This window comes from Ovis aries, chromosome 7, assembly GCF_016772045.2.
Source record: "Ovis aries strain OAR_USU_Benz2616 breed Rambouillet chromosome 7, ARS-UI_Ramb_v3.0, whole genome shotgun sequence".
Lineage (NCBI taxonomy): Eukaryota > Metazoa > Chordata > Mammalia > Artiodactyla > Bovidae > Ovis > Ovis aries.
Genome location: NC_056060.1, coordinates 10,423,164 through 10,443,393, shown reverse-complemented (window position 1 = coordinate 10,443,393; position 20,230 = coordinate 10,423,164). Strand labels below are relative to the sequence as shown.

Sequence of the window (20,230 nt, the reverse complement as noted above, 5' to 3'; positions counted from 1 at the left end):
CCAGAGAAATAGGGGGTGAAAGTATTTTCATTTCTCTTTCTTCTTTCTTTTTTTGTATGACAGTCCCTTACAGAGGTCATTAATACTTCTGTTTTACTTTGAATCATGTAATCTCTGGCCACCCTGATTCTATTCATTTTGAGTTTGACTTTCACTGATTTAATACAGTCTATTAAAATAACACTCTGCCTGGAGAATAGAATATTACTCAGGAATTCAGCAAAGGGAATCAAGAGATTAAATGTGATAATTGATAATAGTAAATAGTCACAGCTTTTGCTTTTATTCATGGCTGTATTGCAGACAAGATAGGCATATGTATATTCAGGTCAAATTTAGACATACATTCTTTTTCTGCCACTATGTGATCTTCAAAAATTTGCTTAATCCAAGTCTGTAACATTTATCTGCAACATGAATGTTACATTACTTACCTTACAGGATTGTTGGGTGGAATAAATATGATAACAATAATATGTTGACAATGTCATGCAATAATGGCTATAATGTAGACTCTAGAGCTCGGCTTTGATCTGGACTCTAACCCTTATGAGTTTTCTGAGCTAAGGCATGTTAGTATTTTCTTTAACTCATAAAATGGGAATAAGTTATTTCCTTACAAAGTTGTCGTGAGAATTAAGTAAGGATTACAAAGTGCTTAGTGTGGAGTAAAGGCTTAATGTTAACAATTGAGTTGTAAGGTGACTATAATGGTGAAGATGATGATATAAAGCCTTGGCAGTGTTATTTAGAAAAATACAGATGCCTTAATTAAATAAAGCCTCCATCAGAAGCCCCTGGAAGAAGTGTTAAAATACAAATTGCTGAGTCCCAACCATTTCTAAATTTAGAAGGGCTGAGATAGGGCCTTCAAATGTGCACTTCTAACAGGTTTCCAAGAGATGCTGAAGACTGTTGATCTGGAGAATCACACTTTGAGCAACACTGCTATAGAGAAATCCTTCCATCTCCCTAAAGGCTTGTGATGAAAGGAGTCTGGCATTTAGAGCAGAGTTAGCCAGTTCCCTCTTAGACTGTTGAGCTGAGGTTGTACACACGGTATAAACGTGTGGTTGTACCGTAATCTTCACGTTGTCTTCATCAAGGCAACGTCTCTAGGAGTACATGGACTCACATGTTAGTTGTCAGGTTCTTTCACATCTCTCTTTAAATAACAGACATTAATTTAAAACTTTTTATCTGTTGAAGATCTTATGTTCTTATGTTTCCATGGGAATCATTTAAATAGTCAATGATATATAATCAAGAGTGATGATTGACTTTAAGCCTGAAATTTCTTACAAAGTTCGCAGTTGCAAAATACTGTATTTCAGTTAACTTAATAGAGAAAGGGGCTATATGATCAAGTAAATCCAAATGTTTCTTTATTGGAATTGAAAAAAAATTAATTTTTAGCTGCCAGTTGACTAAGACTTTTAAATTGAGTAAAATGTATTTAATTCCATCACTTGTTTGCAGCCAAACAAAAGTCATGGGCTTTTTTTTTTTTTTTCCATTTAATATGTCAGTTTGTGTAGCATTAAACATACATAGTAGCTATCTTGATTTATATTTAGTATGTCTTAACTTTTTCCTCAAGATTTTTTAGAATTCACTTTATAGAAAAAATAGATTCTACATGTGTATATATGTATTCAGAGAAAATAAAAGTTTCTTTTTTTATTTGTAAATGTCATAATTTTTTAAATGGTCATTTTAGCAATAAATTGTATTTGCCCAAATGGCACTGGTTTCTTGTAAGTGATTACTAGAACCTCGCATAACGTGACTAGCTATCCTATCCTATGAAAGTCAGTTGATCTCTTTCGGCAGCGGTTCTTGAATCTATAAGGTCAGAGATTTGAACTATATCATGTATTAAGGACATTTCAAATGCAATAAATCTTGAGTGTTTTAGATTTTCTTGGTATAAATGGATTTTTTGAAAGGTGGTCTGCATTTAGACCTGTTACTGTCCTAAACTATATTATTTACATATCTAGCCCAAAAATATACCTGTAGAATTAGTGAATGCCTATACATTAAATATGATACCTTTTTAGTCATAGTATCATCTGACAAGTTTCATATTTACTGAACCAGATATCACAAGAACAATGTTTACAACCTCAGGAAAGATTTGCTAGAGCTCTCTTCATATAATTATTTGCTCTCCAAAGTAAGAACAGTGAAGACATATGTCTTTAATCCTGATTATGAATCTTTCTTAGAGTTGTGTTCGACTCTTTGTGACCCCATGGACGGTAGCCCACCAGGCTCCTCTGTCCATGGGAAGAATACTGGAGTGGGTTGCCATTTCCTCCTCCAGGGGATCTTCCCAACCCAGGGAATGATCCCAGGTCTCCTGCATCTTCAGCATCGGCAGATGGATTCTTAATCGCTGAGCCAGGGAAGCCCAAAATTAAGAACAGTGCAGATATGTGTCTTTAACCCTGATTATGAACCTTTATTACATAAATCATACCAAATTTGATTGTCTACAATTTCCCGAGATTTGTTTTTTCTTCAAGTAAAAGACACCCCACCCTCCTGCTGTGGCACATACACCTGAACAGACTCCTGAGAGAAGGCTGGTGACAGCACCCTGAAGGCCTGGCCTGCAGTGAGAGCCAACATCATTTCTTTCCCATGTGATTCAAGATATTTCTGGGGCTTTTTGTGTGTTTCAGGGGAGGGCTTTCTTGCCACTTCATAAATGAGGAAAGAGAATTTTTAAGCACTTTCTGAATCTTTTACATTCTTGCTCAGGTTTCTTTTTTTTTTTTAATATGGTCATATCTTCTAGTTTTGGTTTCCTTGGTACTCTCATATTTAAAATGCAAAGTTTTTATTTTTTATCACTGTGATCAAAGAATATATCATTTGATATATTTTTCCTTAAACATTCACTATAGATGTGCTAGCCATATTAGCTTAGGAATCCCTTTCTAAAGAGAAATTATCCTACTTTTTCAAAGTTTGTAGTCTAGCAGATATACTTCATGCTTTTTAAAATTTTGTTTAGTTTTTAATTGAAGGATAATTTCCTTACAGAACTTTATTGGTTTCTGCCAAATAGACTTCATGCTTTTTATTTTGATATTTGATTTAAAGATATAAAATGTAGGTTTTATGAAAAGTTAATGTTTTTAAGGAATAACTACAGTTGAAAAGGAAACTGCACAGAATTTAATCTAAAAACAACTAGATATTTGGAATATGTTAAATAAAACAAGTTTCGCAGTGCTATTTTTAGCATATGTAAAATTTCTAGGTTTCACACAGTTCTTTTGGCTGCCCCTGTGGTAGTTGGCGTAGCTGGAGGGCAAAGGAGTTTCGTTGCCCTCGTGTACTGTTGGAACTCTTTCTTGTTCTCCTGAGCAAATGTTGATTATTATTTTTTTTTTTACAAACATCCTTAAAAATAAAGCATGCTCAGGGCTTTTGTTTTCATTTTAGATATAGCGTCTAGGGTAACTTAAATATGCCTTTTGCTAAATATATCGAATATTTGAGCCTCTGGAAGAAAAGCAACCTGAGTCCCTTTCTTCCTTTTCTCCTTCTTAGCTTGTCTCTGAGAACAGTCTGCTTCAGTGGCATCAACAGTACTATCCTCCCCAACACTCATGCCTCATCAGCTTTCTTACTTCATTCCAGAAAGTCGTAAGAACCTGAAATCAGACGACTCCTCCTCTCTCTCTCTTAATCCTAATCTCCTTTTCACTCTTACACTCTTATCCACCAGTTCTAGCAGGTCCTTATTGCTAATATTAGTTGTGCTCTTCCATGTTAACAAGACAATTCGTTTCTGTTATCATTTTCACTGAAATCAGTTCTTGGCCAACTTAGCATTTAGTTGACTGGACAGTCAACCTGGATTATTTTAGTTTGGCCTTTCTTGGAGAAAAACTTTTCCTGATTTATTGAAACCAAATATGAATACCTCATGGTTTCTTACTGGCTGCTTAAAACTTTTCCAGGCTAATTGATGTGGCCCATGATTGATCAAGAGATAGTCATTTTGGTTACTGTTCCCTCAGTAAGATTTGCCTTTGTTGTAAAACAATTTCATGTTGTCACAATATACTGCAAACTATTTGTGCATTGATTTATCAGTTAATAGAAACAATAGATTCAGAAGAAAGGTTTTAAAGGAATAAAATTAAATGTCAAACTGGAGGTTCCATTAATTACTGAATAATAGTTAGGTGAAGATGTGAAATCAAGAAGGGAGTCTTTTAATCTTTTGATAGTTTGTATAATTTATAGCATTATGGTACTATTAGTTAAAATATTTAAATGTGAAATAAAACACATAAAGCAGTATGAAACCAGAAGCCCTAGAAAAGAAAGTTGATCTCACCACATTAATATTTTCCATATCTCTTTCTGGTGCTTCTCCATGAGTAATAATTGTTACATAAAGTATATAAATTATCATAATCTAGATATCTCTTTATATCATCCTCCTTTTCTAGTTATAAGCAATTTCCTATATTACACATATTCATCTTGTTTCTATTGAGGAGATCTTACATTCTTTCACGGTAACAAATTATGACCATCCCTGTTGATCACTAAAGTTTTCATTTTCTTGCCTAACTTAGCCTAATATTTCAGTTTTGAAGTTTTATTGGTCAGAGATTATAAGGGGTTCACCAAGCTGCTCTTTAACCATCTTGTGCTGGGGCCTTCCCTGCTTAATGGGTTTGTCAAATGACATCTCATTCTGCTTTCTAATATCAAATTTAGATAATCTGGTGATGACAGTGATAAGAGTAAGTGTCAGAGTTAGCTTTGGTTTAAATTCCACCTCTTTGCCAGTGGGATAACTTAAATTCACTTTGATAGAAATAAAACAGGAAATTTTGCAAAGAGAAATAATTTCATTATGAGTAGCAGGCAAGAAAAGCTGAAATACACTAACATCATTGTATATAATGTTACAGGAATATTTCCAATTACTTTTCTAAATGACTCTAAGAACTGAAAACTATGGTAGATAAAAAAATTGAGACTTAAGATTTCATTCTTTCTCTTCCTATCCTCCCATAAATAATAAATAATATCTTGCAGTTTTGTCTTATTTTCTTTTTATTTCAAATAATTATTTGAACATCTAGCCAATTAATTGCTTATATAACCTGAAAGTTTTTTAGTTCTTGGAAGCTACATTTCTAAATTATATGTTTACATTTTTAAATTGTATCATTTCAGATAGCTTTCTTGTGCATTGCTTTGCTTTAAAATTTTTTCTGTTTAATTCATTTTTTAAGTCTTTGATTCAAATTTCAGTTGAAATATGACCATATTTCATAAGTAAGCATATATCAGAGTCAGTTTTAACTTTTAGATTATCTTGTATATTTTAACAAAACTGGAACACTTTTTAAATCCCCATGCCCTTTTTTTTTTTTTTTTAAAGGAATCAGCAGGCGGGGATCTTCAGTCTCCTTTAACACCAGAAAGCATCAACGGGACAGATGATGAGAGAGCGCCTGATATGACGCAGAACTCCGAGCCACGGCCTGAACCCACTCAGAACGCGCTGCCGTTCTCACATAGGTACAGATTCAGCTCGACCGTCATGATTAAGTAACGTGTACAAACTCACTTGGTTTCAGATAAATCTTGCAAAGTTACAACCCTGAGTTAAAATTCCAGGTCAGACTTTTTATTTTTTTAACTCTTAACTTCAGAAAAGTTTTACTGATTTATGGTTTATAGTTGCCTAGGTGGACTGGAGCGGGCAATTTCCACTACCTTAGTAGAAAACGGGCTACTGAGCTAATTATAGTACAAATCATTTTTCAGTGAGACAACGTGTTATTGCAAATCTCCTCTATTTATTTCTTAACCCAGCCTGTAAAAGACCCTCTTTGTTAACCTGTTTTCCATTTTCATGTATGTTCTTGAGAGTCATAAAAATTAAAAAAAAATTAGGTTTCCTACTCTGAAATTAAGCTTTGCCGTCGCTTAGAGGTGATCTCACTGTATGATTTCAAACAAGGAAACGGTTTATTGGTGTAAGTTCCAGCATGAACCTGTTAATGTCAGACTTACTTTTGTACATCAGCTAACAGAAGATAAATCTTCACGTGCTTCTGAATTTTAAAGAATTTGATACTTTAAAAAGATGCAATTTATTCTAAATATGTTCCAAGCCAGTTACAATAATTATTGGCCATGTTGGAGTACTTTTAGGATGTAAGGAGATCTGAGAATCGGCAAATGTAAACAAATACCTATCAGTCATTGCCTTTATTTTTATCCTTGTTTGGAATCTTTTGACCTAGGTAGTTTTACTTATAATTAAGAAAAAAGTTTTCCTTTGTCATGCATCTCTTTTTGGACCAGTTCAAAAAAAAAATTCTTTAGCATATTCAGAAGAATGGTGAAGTGAGATACTCCAAACTCTTTTTCATGAGAATTTTAATTTTGATTGAATTGAATATTAGGGGTACAGGATTAAACTTATTAGAGACACTGAGACCTCGTGCTCAGCCCAAGGAAGAAGTAATTTTAGATTTTTCTTAGGAATGAATGGGGGGAAAACTGTTTGGCTATGAGGCTATTCCAGTTCGTTTCTAAAAATGCAAATAATTTTGCATAAAAGAGGCACATTTTGGAGTTTTCATAGAGGCGATGCTCCAAGTATTTCAGGATAAGTGCATTCTCGTTTCTATAGCTGTAAGAAAGACGGAACGGGTGAACATTTTTGGTTCATCCAGTCTGAAGACTTATGTTTACACTGATAGTAAACCATACTAGTTTTTAAGATACACAGTTGCTACTAAAGAGCAATGTGATTCATATGGAGTTTTAAAAATATTTGTATTGAGGAAAGCAAAAATTTCTTTCCTGTTTAGCGCATCCAATTAGTAAATAGATGTAACTACAGTGAGCATAATTATAAACTTGATTTCTTTGGCTCAAACTTAACAACACATGTGCATTGAATACTGTTGCGTTAAGAAATACGAATTTTTGTATTTATCATCGGTAAAGCTGTTTCTAATCTACGTTTTGCACCTAGAATTTTCTGAGTGTGTATTACTTTGCTAATCTTCAGTGCTTGGAATTACTAACTGTGACTGGTCATCTATTGATTTTCTCTGTTCTTGGGAGTCAAGTAGGAGTTACTTTTTTTGATGTGAAGATACAGCTTCTTTGACTACTGGAATATATAGGTTAGCCAAGGAGATATTTGAGTTCTGAAAATGAAATTTAACAGGTCAGTTTTAGCTTTTGGTTATATTAAAGGCATTATGCAATCTTAGAGGTTTCTTATTATTTAAAAAATACTTTAGGGTTTTAGAAGATTTATATCTGAACTTGTTTTTATTTTCTATCAATCAATATTAATGAATACTCACTAAGTTACTTGATTAAAACTAAGATTTCTACCTGAGACAGAAAACCAAATCATTTTACAACTAATGTTAGAATATCAAAATAGCATTAAAGATTTCAGAGATGGTGTAATCTAGGATTTTTCAAACTATGGTGGTTTGAAATCAACTTAGATTATTCATTTCATTCTGAAAAAAATGAAATATAAAATTAAATAGGAAAAAACAAAATAAAACTCAACATTAGGAGAAGAAACTGTTTCAGTAACATATATATTTTAGCGTGGGCTGGATTATAGGGTAAAACATCAAAGTTTGAAAGCTTGTGCCTTTGACACATTCGGTCCTAATTCTAGGACATTAGATGATTTGTCCTAGGTTGCATGGGTTGTTAGTAACAACTTTAGGTTTACAGCTCAGCACTTTTGATCCTAATATGTACTACCAAGTTAGTTAACAGTGCATTTTAGTCTAATCCCCAAAACAAGCACATTGTTGTGTCAGAAATTTAATAACTGTTTCTATGTCAGGAAAACTATACAGAAAAAAGATCGATGTTTTGTAAATTACACAAAGAATATTAAAATAATTTCTCTTTAAATCTGAAACTCACAAATATTTAAACTTGATACAATATCCTTTTTTACCATGGCAAAAAAACATTTAAAATCTGTGTTTTTAAGGCTTGCGTATACTGGTTTTTTTTTGCCTTTCTTCCTTGGAACTTATTTCAGCAGGAAAGAATGAATAGCAAAAAAGATATTCTGCCAACATTCCTCTGCTCTGGTTGATACCATTTTATTGCTAAATTAGGAGCAAAATCACTAGAACATCTGTGTGTGTGTGTGTGTGTGTGTGTGTGTGTGTGTGTTTTTAAAGATGGAAGGATACAGGAAATAGTGATCTAGTCAGTCAAGTGGATTGAGTTGATTATAGTAATAGCTATTTAGCAAGCCAGCTTGTGCTCTTCTTAAAATTTAAGTTTTATGCCTAAATCTTACTGATTCATTAATTAACATGCCAGAAGAAGGCCCTGAGTTTTCGTTCGGTCCTGAAAATTTAGTAATGTATTTATAGTTTAGTTATTCTATAAGCTTGATTTATTTTTTAAGAAGTACTACTTAGTTTTAAAGAGAAAAGCAAGATTTTTTTGTTAGTCTTTAAACTTACACTAAGTTTCCAATGTATTTGAAAGAGATAGTACTTCAGTGAACTCCCACGCGCCTATCTCTGAGCTTCAAAATTTAGGAAAAAATGGCCAGTCTTGTTTCATTTCTAATCCTACCCAGTCTTCCACATTTGTATTTTTAGAGCAAGTCCCAGGCATATAATTTCATTCACAAATACTCTTTAAAAATTACGTTTGTATTTTATTATTTACTAAGCTGGTACAACTTTTTATATCTAAATTCTATTTACTGGCATTATAGAGTTACCTTTATTTACTCTTTTCTTTGATTTTTTAAAAATTATGCTGCTGAACTAAATTTTAAAATGGATGAGCTGCTCGATATTCCTTAGTCAAGTGCTACAGTACTGTTTTGTGTCCTTGTCATAAACTATGCAAAAATATTTTCATTAAAGAAGTTCTGATAAATTAACACTTTTAAAAGTATATTTATTTGAATGCTTTAGAAGTCTGGAGATATGTAAAATAGGAAGATTATGAGGATGAAAACGTTTACTAATTTCTTTGGGGGAAGTAGTATTAAGTTTTACCTGAATTGCTATTTTTTCTTAGAAAATATTTTTTTTAACCTAACTGATAATATCCTTTTGGGACTGAACAGGTATACACTGACCCACTGAAGTGTTCAGGGCTTCCTTTGAGGCTGTAGTCTTCGATTAGCTATAGCTAATCTAACACAGGTTTGAGCTTATAGAGTCCACTGATAGTGGATTTCTTTCAATAGTGAAAATTACAGTAGCACACAATCCTCAGTTGGTTGAATCCATGGATGTGGAACCAAGGACACAGAGGACCACCTGGAAAGCTAGGCATGGCTTTTTGACTGCATTGAGGATTGACGCCCCTAACTCCCTGCATTGTTCAAGAGTCATCTGTACACTAAATAAAATACTGTATGCTTGATAATATATATACATATATATAATATGGAGGACAGTTTTGCGTTCTCATTCCAGGAGGGATTTGTTTTCTTCATAGTATCAGCTATATGGAATTTTGGAATTGACTTGTTATTTCTCACTGAACTTCAGGATATTTTTAAAGATATAAAGCTATCTAAAATTCTCATAGAAATAGTTAATTTTATAGTTTCCTAGGGCTGTTAGAAGGTAATACTGAAATATAACGCTGAAAACTGAAATTTTTTATTTTGTTCATTGTGAATTTATGATTCTCAGATATATAGTAATATAGTGATAAATAGCTGCTGTTATATTTTTGAGAGCAGATATGTGTATACAGCAATAGCTCATGAAGCTACTTTTATACTGATAAATTTTTTAAAGTTTGATTATCTTAATGGAAAATTTCCTATTTTGAACACCTATTACATTTAAATTCTTCTAAAGTTTAGATAACGTATTCTCATGGTGCTGCTAGAGTTTATGCATTTGGGGGTATTGCATGTATCTTCTATTCTGTTAAAGAGATTTTTCTGCCACTTTGTGTTTTCCAACAGATATTCATTAAAGGATATACGCAGAATCATTCCTCCTTAGTATGTTGATTTGCTTTAAATCAGTATAATGACAATTTTACCATAATCTGAGTGGGTTTATTCCACTTGTATTTAATAGATTAATTACTTCATTTATTGTCAGTTTCCAAAAGCTACTATTTTAAAACTGTGATTAGAGAGTTTTGTACATTTTCAGAAACTAAATTTCACTGGAAAATATACACGCGATTTTAGTTACATGTTAAAAAGACAAGCAGTCTTTATCGTGACTGGAATACATTTTGTACATATTTGAACCTGATACAAGCAGAAAAAAACTGTTAAGAGCTCTGGAGTACTATATTCTCCAGAGCCGTGCCATTTGTCTCCCTTTTCATGAGTAACTTCTAGGTTAATAGTGATGAAGTAAAATAGAAATAATTTGTGTGGACAACTCTTGTTTGAACAAAGCTGTTTACGGCTGGGGCTTGATTTCACAAGAAGTGCTTTATCATTGATAAAATTGTAGATAAAAAATGTAACTTGTAGGATTCCGCTTATAGTTACAGTTACAAATATTGTTATTCTACCTCAAACCAAACCTCAAAATTAGAATTAGTTTTTCAAAATTAATTTGAAGGCCAGGGCGGTTAGTGAGAGATGTACAACTCAACATTTTGGAGATGGCAGAATTTCCTTTACCGTAATTGTAAACAGGTAGCATTTTGTAAGAAGTGCTATGGTAATTTGGCAGTATATATAGGTTTGCATTTTTCTGGGAACTTAGAAGTAATCCATGTATTTTTGAATAAGATGCAATAAAAGTATAGTGACCAAGAGTGTTTACTTTATTAGGTTTTTACATATATATACTTAAATTTCCTATCTTAAATTTTTAAGAGCTAATCTTCATTCTATTTTAATATCTTCTAAAAGATTTTGAGGAAAATATAAATATTTTCTAAAGCATTTTGGTTGGGAATTATCACTTAATATGGATTATTTGCAAGAAGAAAAGTACTATTCATATGAGATAATGACATTACTAACATACCTCCAATTAGAGATTGTGCCTTCCCCTTTTTCTCTGCCTTAGCACTGAAATTAACGGGAAGAATTTTCACCAGTCCATCCCTTGTGATTGCTAGTTTGTATTTTCAGGGTTACTAGCTTGGAGTTAGGGGTGCTGTCACTCACAAAGGAACAGATGTATCTTAGATTAATTATGACCTTTTCCCTAGGAGGAAATTCTCCTAGGAGGACTTTTAAACATTCTTTTTCTTCCCTCCTCTTGTGTTCTTTGATGATCATGGTGGGGATTTCCGTTGGAGGGGAGGTGTGTGATGATGACAGGTACGCTCCAGGACTTGGGGAAAAACACTCTTCCTTTGGACTTGGCTTTCTGGCTTCCCTCCTACTAGAATAGCAGTATGTGAACAGAGGCAGAGGCCAAGCAAGTCGCATGAATGGGTGATGTTTGTGATGTGTGGTATATGACAGTATGGAATTGCCAGGTCTGTGGGAAGGTGAAGTGTACATGGTTCATCCAAAGTCACTACAGTTTTTAAAACACAAGGCCAAACAGAGAAATGAAGATTATGTGACCCATCTGGTTTCTAGTTGAGACTTTCAAAAGGAATCTTTATGAGTTAATATATATGGTTTAGCCCAAGGTCATGATTTTAAGCAAATTCCCACCTAGTAATATCTGTTGTCATAATGCCCTTATTAAGTTCTTGGTTGGCGGTATTTGGAAGGATATGATTTGAAGATTTGGAATCCTGCATATTTACTCTTTGGTGACATACTGCTCTGATAGGCATTATTACTACTCTCAGATACAAAAATATCTGACCGTGTCCCTTTTCTCCTTAAAATATCTCAGTGGCCTGATGTATGTAGACCAGTCCGTGGTCGTCGGATGAGACTCACCCAGTCTCACCACCTGGTGATCTTGTGGCAGCTCCTTGCATTTGCTTTTGGTCCTCCACTTCCAGGAGGCGCAGTGGTTAACGAATCCACCTGCCAGGGCAGGAGACACAAGAGATGGGGGTTCTATCCCTAGGTCAGGAAGATCCGCTGAGGTAGAAAATGGCAACCCACTCAGTATTCTTGCCTTGGAAATGCCGTGGACAGAGGAACCCTGTGGGCTGCAATCCGTGGGGTCGCAGAGTCAGACACAGCTGAGCACACGTGCACTCCCCTTCAGTTCAGTTCAGTCGCTCAGTCGTGTCCGACTCTCTGCGACCCCATGAACCGCAGCACGCCAGGCCTCCCTGTCCCTTACACCCAAGCAGGCATGATACTGCGCATCTGCAGGGCTTTGCTCCCTTGCTTTTTTTGATGTTCTCCCTTTTCTCTGGAGTGACTGTATACACACACACACACACACACACACACACACACACACACACACACACACACATACACACTCCATGCTTCCTTGCACCCCACCTCTGCTTTTGTTGTTAGTCGCTTAGTCTTGTCAGACTCTCTGTGACCCAATGAACTGTAGCCCGCCAGGCTCCTCTGTTCATGAGATTTCCCAGGCAAGAATACTGGAGTCGGTTGCCATTTCCTTCTCCAGGGGATCTTCTTGACCCAAGAATCAAACCCGTGTCTCCGGCAAGTCTCCTGCACTGCAGGTGGATTCTTTACCACTGAGCCTCCCACCTCTGTCTCTAGCTTGATCACCAACTGATGAACCCCAGTATATCCTTATAAGTTCCAGCATTACATCCTCTAAAAAGCTCTGTTTCATGTCTCCAGACTGAGTTATGTGTCTCCTTTATTAAATCCCTGTTGCCTCCAAAATGACATATACAGGTTGACATGAGCCTCTCAGCCTTGCCAGGGGCAGTGATTGTGCCTTATTCATTGATATCACCAATGATTAGTATACAGTAGGCATTCTTTAAACATATGAAGGGAATGATGTTCCTCGCAAAAACAGAGTATATGCTCTGAATGCCCTTGGTACAGTGCTTCAGGTGTGGGGTTACACCTACAGAGTCATAAGACCTTAAGGCTAAAATATATTAATAAACTAGTTACGGTCTTTGAACAGCAGTCACTCTAATCAACTTAAGACTTGAGTTTAACTGAGTTAATCTGTCTTCAAAATCACATAACCCTCCAAGAGGGTTTGTTTTCTCTATCGCGTTTCAGACTCTCCTTGTCTCATTTTTTTTTTTCTATCGTTGTTCGACGCATATTTGTCATCACTTGCTGAACTCCCCTCTAGAGTTTTAGCTTCCAGCTAAGCTTCGCTGAGTTGTATTTCTTGGTAGCACGTACTGTTTCTAGTCATTAGACATGTAAGAGATAAGGAATAAATGTGTTGTGTGGAAAAATATGCATGTACTTTTACTGTCACTCAGATGACAGAAAGGGGTGAAAAAGTTGGTGCAGCTTGATCATTAGCATAAAAATATCCCATAAATATGTATTCACCTGAGCAGAGCTAACACAGATACCCATATGAAGAAGAATTACTTAACCTTTTAATTCTAGCAGGGTCTACTTAGCTCTTGATATTCTCATTAATATTGTTATTGGCAGTTTTATTGAGCTACAGTGCACATACTAGACAATTCACCTATTTAAAGTATATAATTCCGTGATTCGGGGTACAACCAAAACTGTACAACAGCGTTTCTGCAATCATGACCACAGTCAATTTTAGAACACTTCATTAGCCTGTACCCTTAGCAGTCACTTCCCTCTTGCCCTTCACACACGACCTACATCCCCCAGTCCTAGGCAATCACTCATCTACTTTCTCTGTAGATTTGTCTGTCCTGGACATTGTGTATAAATAGAATCATATGATACATGGTCTCTTATGAGTGAATTCTTTTACTTAGGATGTTTTCGGTGTTTATCCATGTTGTAGCATATGTCAATACTTCATTTTCTTTTGCTGCCAAATAATATTCTATTAACCCACTCATCAGATGATACACATTTGGATTGTTTCCACTTTCTGGAAGTTCCACCATTGTCATGAGTAATGCTGCTATGAACATTTATGTATGAGTATTTGTGTGGACATAGGTTTTCAGCTCTCCAAGTATATATCTGGTAGTGGAATTGATGGGTCATATGGTGATTCAATGTTTAACCTTTGGAAGGAACTGCCAGACTGTTATGCAAAGCAGCTGCACCATTTTGAATCCCCCCCAGCAGTATGTAAGGGTTCCAGTTTCTCCACAGCATCATCAACACTTGTTAATTTCTCTTTTTTGTCATAGCCCTCCTTGTAGGTGTGCTGTGGTATCTCCTTGTGGTTTTGATTTTTACTTCCTTAATGGCTGATGTTGACCATTTTTTCATGTGCTTATTGGCCACTTTATATCATCTCTGAAGAAGTAGCTACTCAGATTCTTTGCCCATTTTAAATTGGGGTTTTATCTCTTTGTCGTTGAGTTGTAATTCTTTATATATTCTAGATGTTAACTCCTTATAAGTTAAATAATTTGTGGATATCAATATTTTCTCCAATTCTGTAGGTTGTCTTTTCACTTTCTTGATGGTATCCTTTGCAACACAAAAGCTGTTAATTAAGTTCATTTATCCTTTTTTTTCTTTTGTTGTTTGTGCTTATGGTGTCATATCTAAGAAACCATTGCCCATAGGCACAAAGATTTACACCTGTGTTTTCCTTGAGAATTCTGTGATTTTTAACTCTTATTTCTAGAATTGGCCAGTTTTGAGTATTTCCATATATGGTGCAGGATTGAGTATTTCCATATATGATGTAGGATATGATTGCCCAACTTAATTCTTTTATAGGTGGATATCCAGTTGTCCCAGCATCATTTGTTGAAAAGACTGTTCTTTTCCTGCTGAGTATTCTTGGTGTCCTTGTGAAAAGTCAGTTGACCATAAATGTTTGTATCTGAACTCTCAGTTCCGTCTCACTGATCTGACCTTAAGCCGTTCTTCACCATGATAGCTTTGTAGTAAGTTTTGAAATTTGGGATGTGTTTTCTCCTATTTTATCCTTCCTTTTCAGGATTGTTCTGACTATAATGAGTCCCTAGAATTTCCGTGTGAACGTTTGGATCAGCTTGTGAATTTCTATAAAGAAGTAAGTTGGGGTTCTGATAGGAACTCGGCTGAATCTGTAGTGAAATTTGGGTGGCCGTCTTAATGGGGGGTGTGTGTGTGTTAGTCTGTCAGTCATGTCTGACTCCTTGAGACCCCATGGACTGTAGCTGTCCAGGCACCTCTGTCCATGGGATTCTACAGGCAAGAATACTGGAGTGGGTTGCCAGTTCCTTCTCCACGGGATCTGATCTTCCTGACCCAGGGATCGAACTTGGGTCTCCCACATTGCAGGCAGTTTCTCTACCATCTGAGCCACCAGGGAAGCCTGTCTTAATGTTGAGTCTATCAATTCATGAACATAATGATGTTTTCCCACTTATCTCTTCTTTAGTTTCTTTCAACAGTGTTTAGTTTTCAAAGTATAAGCTTTGCACTTCTTTTGTTGAATTTACTCCTAAGTATTCTTTTTGATGCTGTTATTAATGGAATTGTTTCTTGTTTCTTGTTCATGCTGTATATAGAAATACGGTTAATTTTTTTATAGTGACATTGTAGAACATAAACTTGCCGAACTCTAAGTAGTTTTATTAGATTTTTAAGTAACATCCTTAGGATTTTCTATATACAAAATCATGTCGTCTGCAAATAGAAATAATTTTACTTCTTCCTTTCCATTCTTGATGCCTTTTATTTCGTTTTCTTGACTATACCCTGTCTGGAACCTTAGTACGATGCTGAATAGAAGTGACAAGAGCGGACATCACTGTCTTGTTTCTGATCTTAGAGGGAAAACTCATTGTTCAGTACACTATTAGCTGTGGCTTTTCATATATATTCCTAGTTTCTTAGTTTTTTTTCATTACTATTTAGTCTGATTGATTATAATGATTTCTTTCTCATAATTGGTAGCTTTAAGAATCTATGCTTTGACAAATATAACAATATGCTTTTCTTATATTTACTTCTTAAAAGGTAATAAATAGTTTATTTTAAAGGGAAAAAAAAAAAACCCCTCAATTTGAGAGGAAGAATTTTTCTTGTAAAATTGTTATTTATTTAAAAGCCCATCTCTGGACCTCAGTTTTCATACATAAAAATAGGAAACCTTCCAGTTTTCTAGCTTTTTATCTCTAGACTATGTGAAGAACTTTTATAGACAAGGGGATGGGAGTATATTTGCTTAACTGATTTTGTTAGTGATATAGTTGACTCTTTTCTTCATATTTTTTAGTTAAGAGAAAATAACCGATAAAAATGTCCTTTTTAAAAAAGAGAAAGATATAAATAATCTTTTAAAAATGATACCAGATAAAGATGATACAGACAGTAAAGAATATGCCTGCAATGTGGGAGACCCGGATTCAATCCCTGGGTCAGGAAGATCCCCTGGAGAAGGAAAAGGCTACCCACTTTAGTATTCTTGCTTGGAGAATCTCATGGACAGAAGGGCCTAGAGGGCTACAGTCCATGGGGTCGCAAAGAGTCGGAGGCAACTGAAAACTAAGCAGGAACGCACGCACTGGATGAATCATAGCATTATTTCAGGAAGTGTGAAGCATGTTCTTATTAAATATGAATAGAAATACACATAGTAAGTTATTCATTGCAAATAACTCTGATTTCTAGTGTGAATATTCAGTTCAGTTCAGTTCAGTCACTCGGTCGTGTCCGACTCTTTGCGACCCCATGAATCGCAGCACGCCAGGCCTGCCTGTCCATCACCATCTCCCGGAGTTCACTCAGACTCACATCCATCGAGTCGATGATGCCATCCAGCCATCTCATCCTCTGTCATCCCCTTCTCCTCCTGCCCCCAATCCCTCCCAGCATCAGAGTGTTTTCCAATGAATCAACTCTTCGCATGAGGTGGCCAAAGTACTGGAGTTTCAGCTTTAGCATCATTCCTTCCAAAGAAGTCCCAGGGCTGATCTCCTTTAGAATGGACTGGTTGGATCTCCTTGCAGTCCAAGGGACTCTCAAGAGTCTTCTCCAACACCACAGTTCAAAAGCATCAATTCTTCGGCTCTCAGTCTTCTTCACAGTCCAACTCTCACATCCATACATGACTACTGGAAAAACCATAGTCTTGACTAGACAGACCTTAGTCAGCAAAGTAATGTCTCTGCTTTTGAATATGCTATCTAGGTTGATCATAACTTTCCTTCCAAGGAGTAAGCATCTTTTAATTTCATGGCTGCAGTCACCATCTGCAGTGATTTTTGGAGCCCCCCAAAATAAAGTCTGACACTGTTTCCACTGTTTCCCATATATTTTCCATGAAGTGATGGGACCAGATGCCATGATCTTCGTTTTCTTAATGTTGAGCTTTAAGACAACTTTTTCACTCTCCTCTTTCACTTTCATCAAGAGGCTTTTAGTTCCTCTTCACTTTCTGCCATAAGGGTGGTGTCATCTGCATATCTGAGATTATTGGTATTTCTCCCAGCAATCTTGATTCCAGCTTGTGTTTCTTCCAGTCCAGTGTTTCTCATGATGCACTCTGCATAGAAGTTAAATAAGCAGGGTGACAATATACATCCTTGACGTACTCCTTTTCCTATTTGGAACCAGTCTGTTGTTCCATGTCCAGTTCTAACTGTTGCTTCCTGACCTGCATACAGATTTCTCAAGAGGCTGGTCAGGTGGTCTGGTATTCCCATCTCTTGAAGAATTTTCCACAGTTTATTGTGATCCACACAGTCAAAGGCTTTGGCATAGTCAATAAAGCAAACATAGATGTTTTTCTGGAACTCTCTTGCTTTTTGCATGATCCAGCGGATGTTGGGAATTTGATCTCTGGTTCCTCTGCCTTTTCTAAAACCAGCTTGACCATCAGGAAGTTCACGGTTCACATATTGTTGAAGCCTGGCTTGGAGAATTTTGAGCATTACTTTACTAACATGTGAAATGAGTGCAATTGTGAGGTAGTTTGAGCATTCTTTGGCATTGCCTTTCTTTGGGATTGGAATGAAAACTGACCTTTTCCAGTCCTGTGGCCACTGCTGAGTTTTCCAAATTTGCTGACATATTGAGTACAGCACTTTCAGAGCATCGTCTTTCAGGATTTGAAATAGCTCCACTGGAATTCCATCACCTCATTTCTGGATGCATATAGTTTTCAGCTCACTTGTATGCTAACCTTTAAGCAACATAAAGATGTTATAGTCAAGCTGCAGGACAGTTTAAAACCTGCCTGTGCATAGAAAGTAGAAAATTAAATCACTAGGTAGACTTAGTCAAATCTTTTTTTTACTCTCATTTACTTGGTAACCAAAATTTTTTTTAATTTGAAATTTTTGGCAGTAAAAGTTCTCCATGATACTTAATATGAAACCTTAGACACAATTATATATAAATATTTCCTTCATAGCTGCTTTGGCATCTATAACATGAAGTTTATGGAAAAGCATGTTAGTAAAAGTGATTTTAGGAGGTATATTTGAGCCTTTGACTTAATAGTTTTTTGTAATTGGATCATTTTAGGTTATACTTTACTCACAAGTTAAATCACTATTAAGGAGGTGACCTAAAGCATCTCTGGCTCTGTGAAATAATAGATTTTTTTCTCGTGAGATATAGAGGATGAATATTAATAATTTGTTCAGTTACATGAAGAATACTATCATTGGGTATTTCTGACTCCACAAACAATGCTGTTGTATAGTACCTCTTCATGCCTCTTCAACTTCTTTTAAAAGGTATAGCTAGGCCATCCTGCTACTATTACACAGTGTCAGAAAGTCTGTTTCCATACCAAAGGAGATATACTTTATCTTAGAGGTCTCATAACCCACAGGACATATTAGGTGTCAGGCCCTAGACAAATGTCACATTTTAGTGTTTTGAAGAGAGTAGGTATCTTGAGCAGAGACAATAAAGAACAGTTACATATCTAAGTGAACTCAGTTGCCTTTCCCCTACTTCCCACTTTAAAAAAAGTTTCTGCTTGAACATTTTTTCTTTTTATGGGAAAGCTGGACTCTTGACATCCTGATACCTACTGGAAGGGTTTTTGGGGTTTTTTTTTTCTTCTTCAATTAAGATTTTTTCCTACTGCAGAGACAACCTGTTTTCCTCGATAGATGACTTCTGTGACCACCTCTAGTTTTGAAACATAGTGGAGTCACCATTTCCACGGAAGAAGAGGATCTGCAGTTTATCCTAATTGAAAAGATCAAATAGGCCCTGACTGAGAGAGAGTAACTGATATGGATGAAACATGACACTTTAAACAGTTCTAATCGTCCCAGATTTAACTGAAGAGTCAAAAGAACTAGTACCTATAATGAAGATACTTAAATGTATGGGTTCCTCAGTGTGCCTAGATAGCATTTAAGATATCTCTGAGTAGCAGAAGAAAGAAATGATTTGGCATGGCATCTTGTATTTATTCCTTTGGTAAAATGCTATTATATTTGCTCGATCTAATTTTCAGAAGCCTGAAAGCCCTTGATGGAGAAAATTTTCTGCCTCTTAAAAATCAAAATAGCTATTATTCCTGATAAAGATAGTGAAAAAAAGCAACCTAATTTTCCTAGACCTCAAGATAGAACTGATTTGTAGATGCTGTTTCTTTTAAGACTTTGATGCAGCTATTTTTCTGGATGTAATCTGATACTCTTTTCTTGGCCCGTTTCTTTTGTCGTCACATGAGAACACTTAACTCCCCACCTCACAGGGATGTTGTGAGGCAAATTTTAAATGTTCCTAAGAAGAGTGTAGAATTAATCATTTTGCATTCTCTCTTTGTTGGTAGTGTCCACAAACACAAGATTTTATTTTAAAGTTTACTAGTGCTTTCCAATAGTTACAAATGGGTATTTATAGGTGTATCAAAATGAAAGTAGGGTGATGAAGTTGTATTTGATTTTATCAGTGAGCATCCTTGTAAATAATTTTAACTGCATGAAACGTTGCATTAATTTTTTTTCAACAAAGAGCCTTTATACAATTATAATTAAAGAAAAGCTGAAGTAAAAGTGTCTGGTTTCCCCTTTTATTTAGTTGAGTTTTAATTACTCATACCTTTTAGAGAAATAAAATGTAACCCAAGCCATCAATTTCTAACGAGTAGAACATTAGAAATACAATGAAATAGATATAATTTAAAGGGAAAACTCATAAGAGGTGCCCAGAATTTAAGCTTTGAGTAAAATTCTTGTGTTATTAGGTAGAAGTGAAATGTTAGTAATATTGTCA

At 35.4% G+C, this 20,230-nt stretch overlaps 1 protein-coding gene across 4 annotated transcripts in view; it reads left to right on the top strand.

Annotated features, from left to right (window-relative positions):
- HOMER1 (homer scaffold protein 1) overlaps positions 1–20,230 on the top strand; it is a 163,433-nt gene that overhangs the window by 87,363 nt on the left and 55,840 nt on the right. For all 4 annotated transcript variants that reach the window (XM_060418526.1, XM_060418525.1, XM_004010210.5 and 1 more), the window contains exon 5: positions 5,426–5,565. In XM_060418526.1, the coding sequence (XP_060274509.1) occupies positions 5,426–5,565 (140 nt within the window). The remainder of the gene's footprint in view (positions 1–5,425; positions 5,566–20,230) is intronic.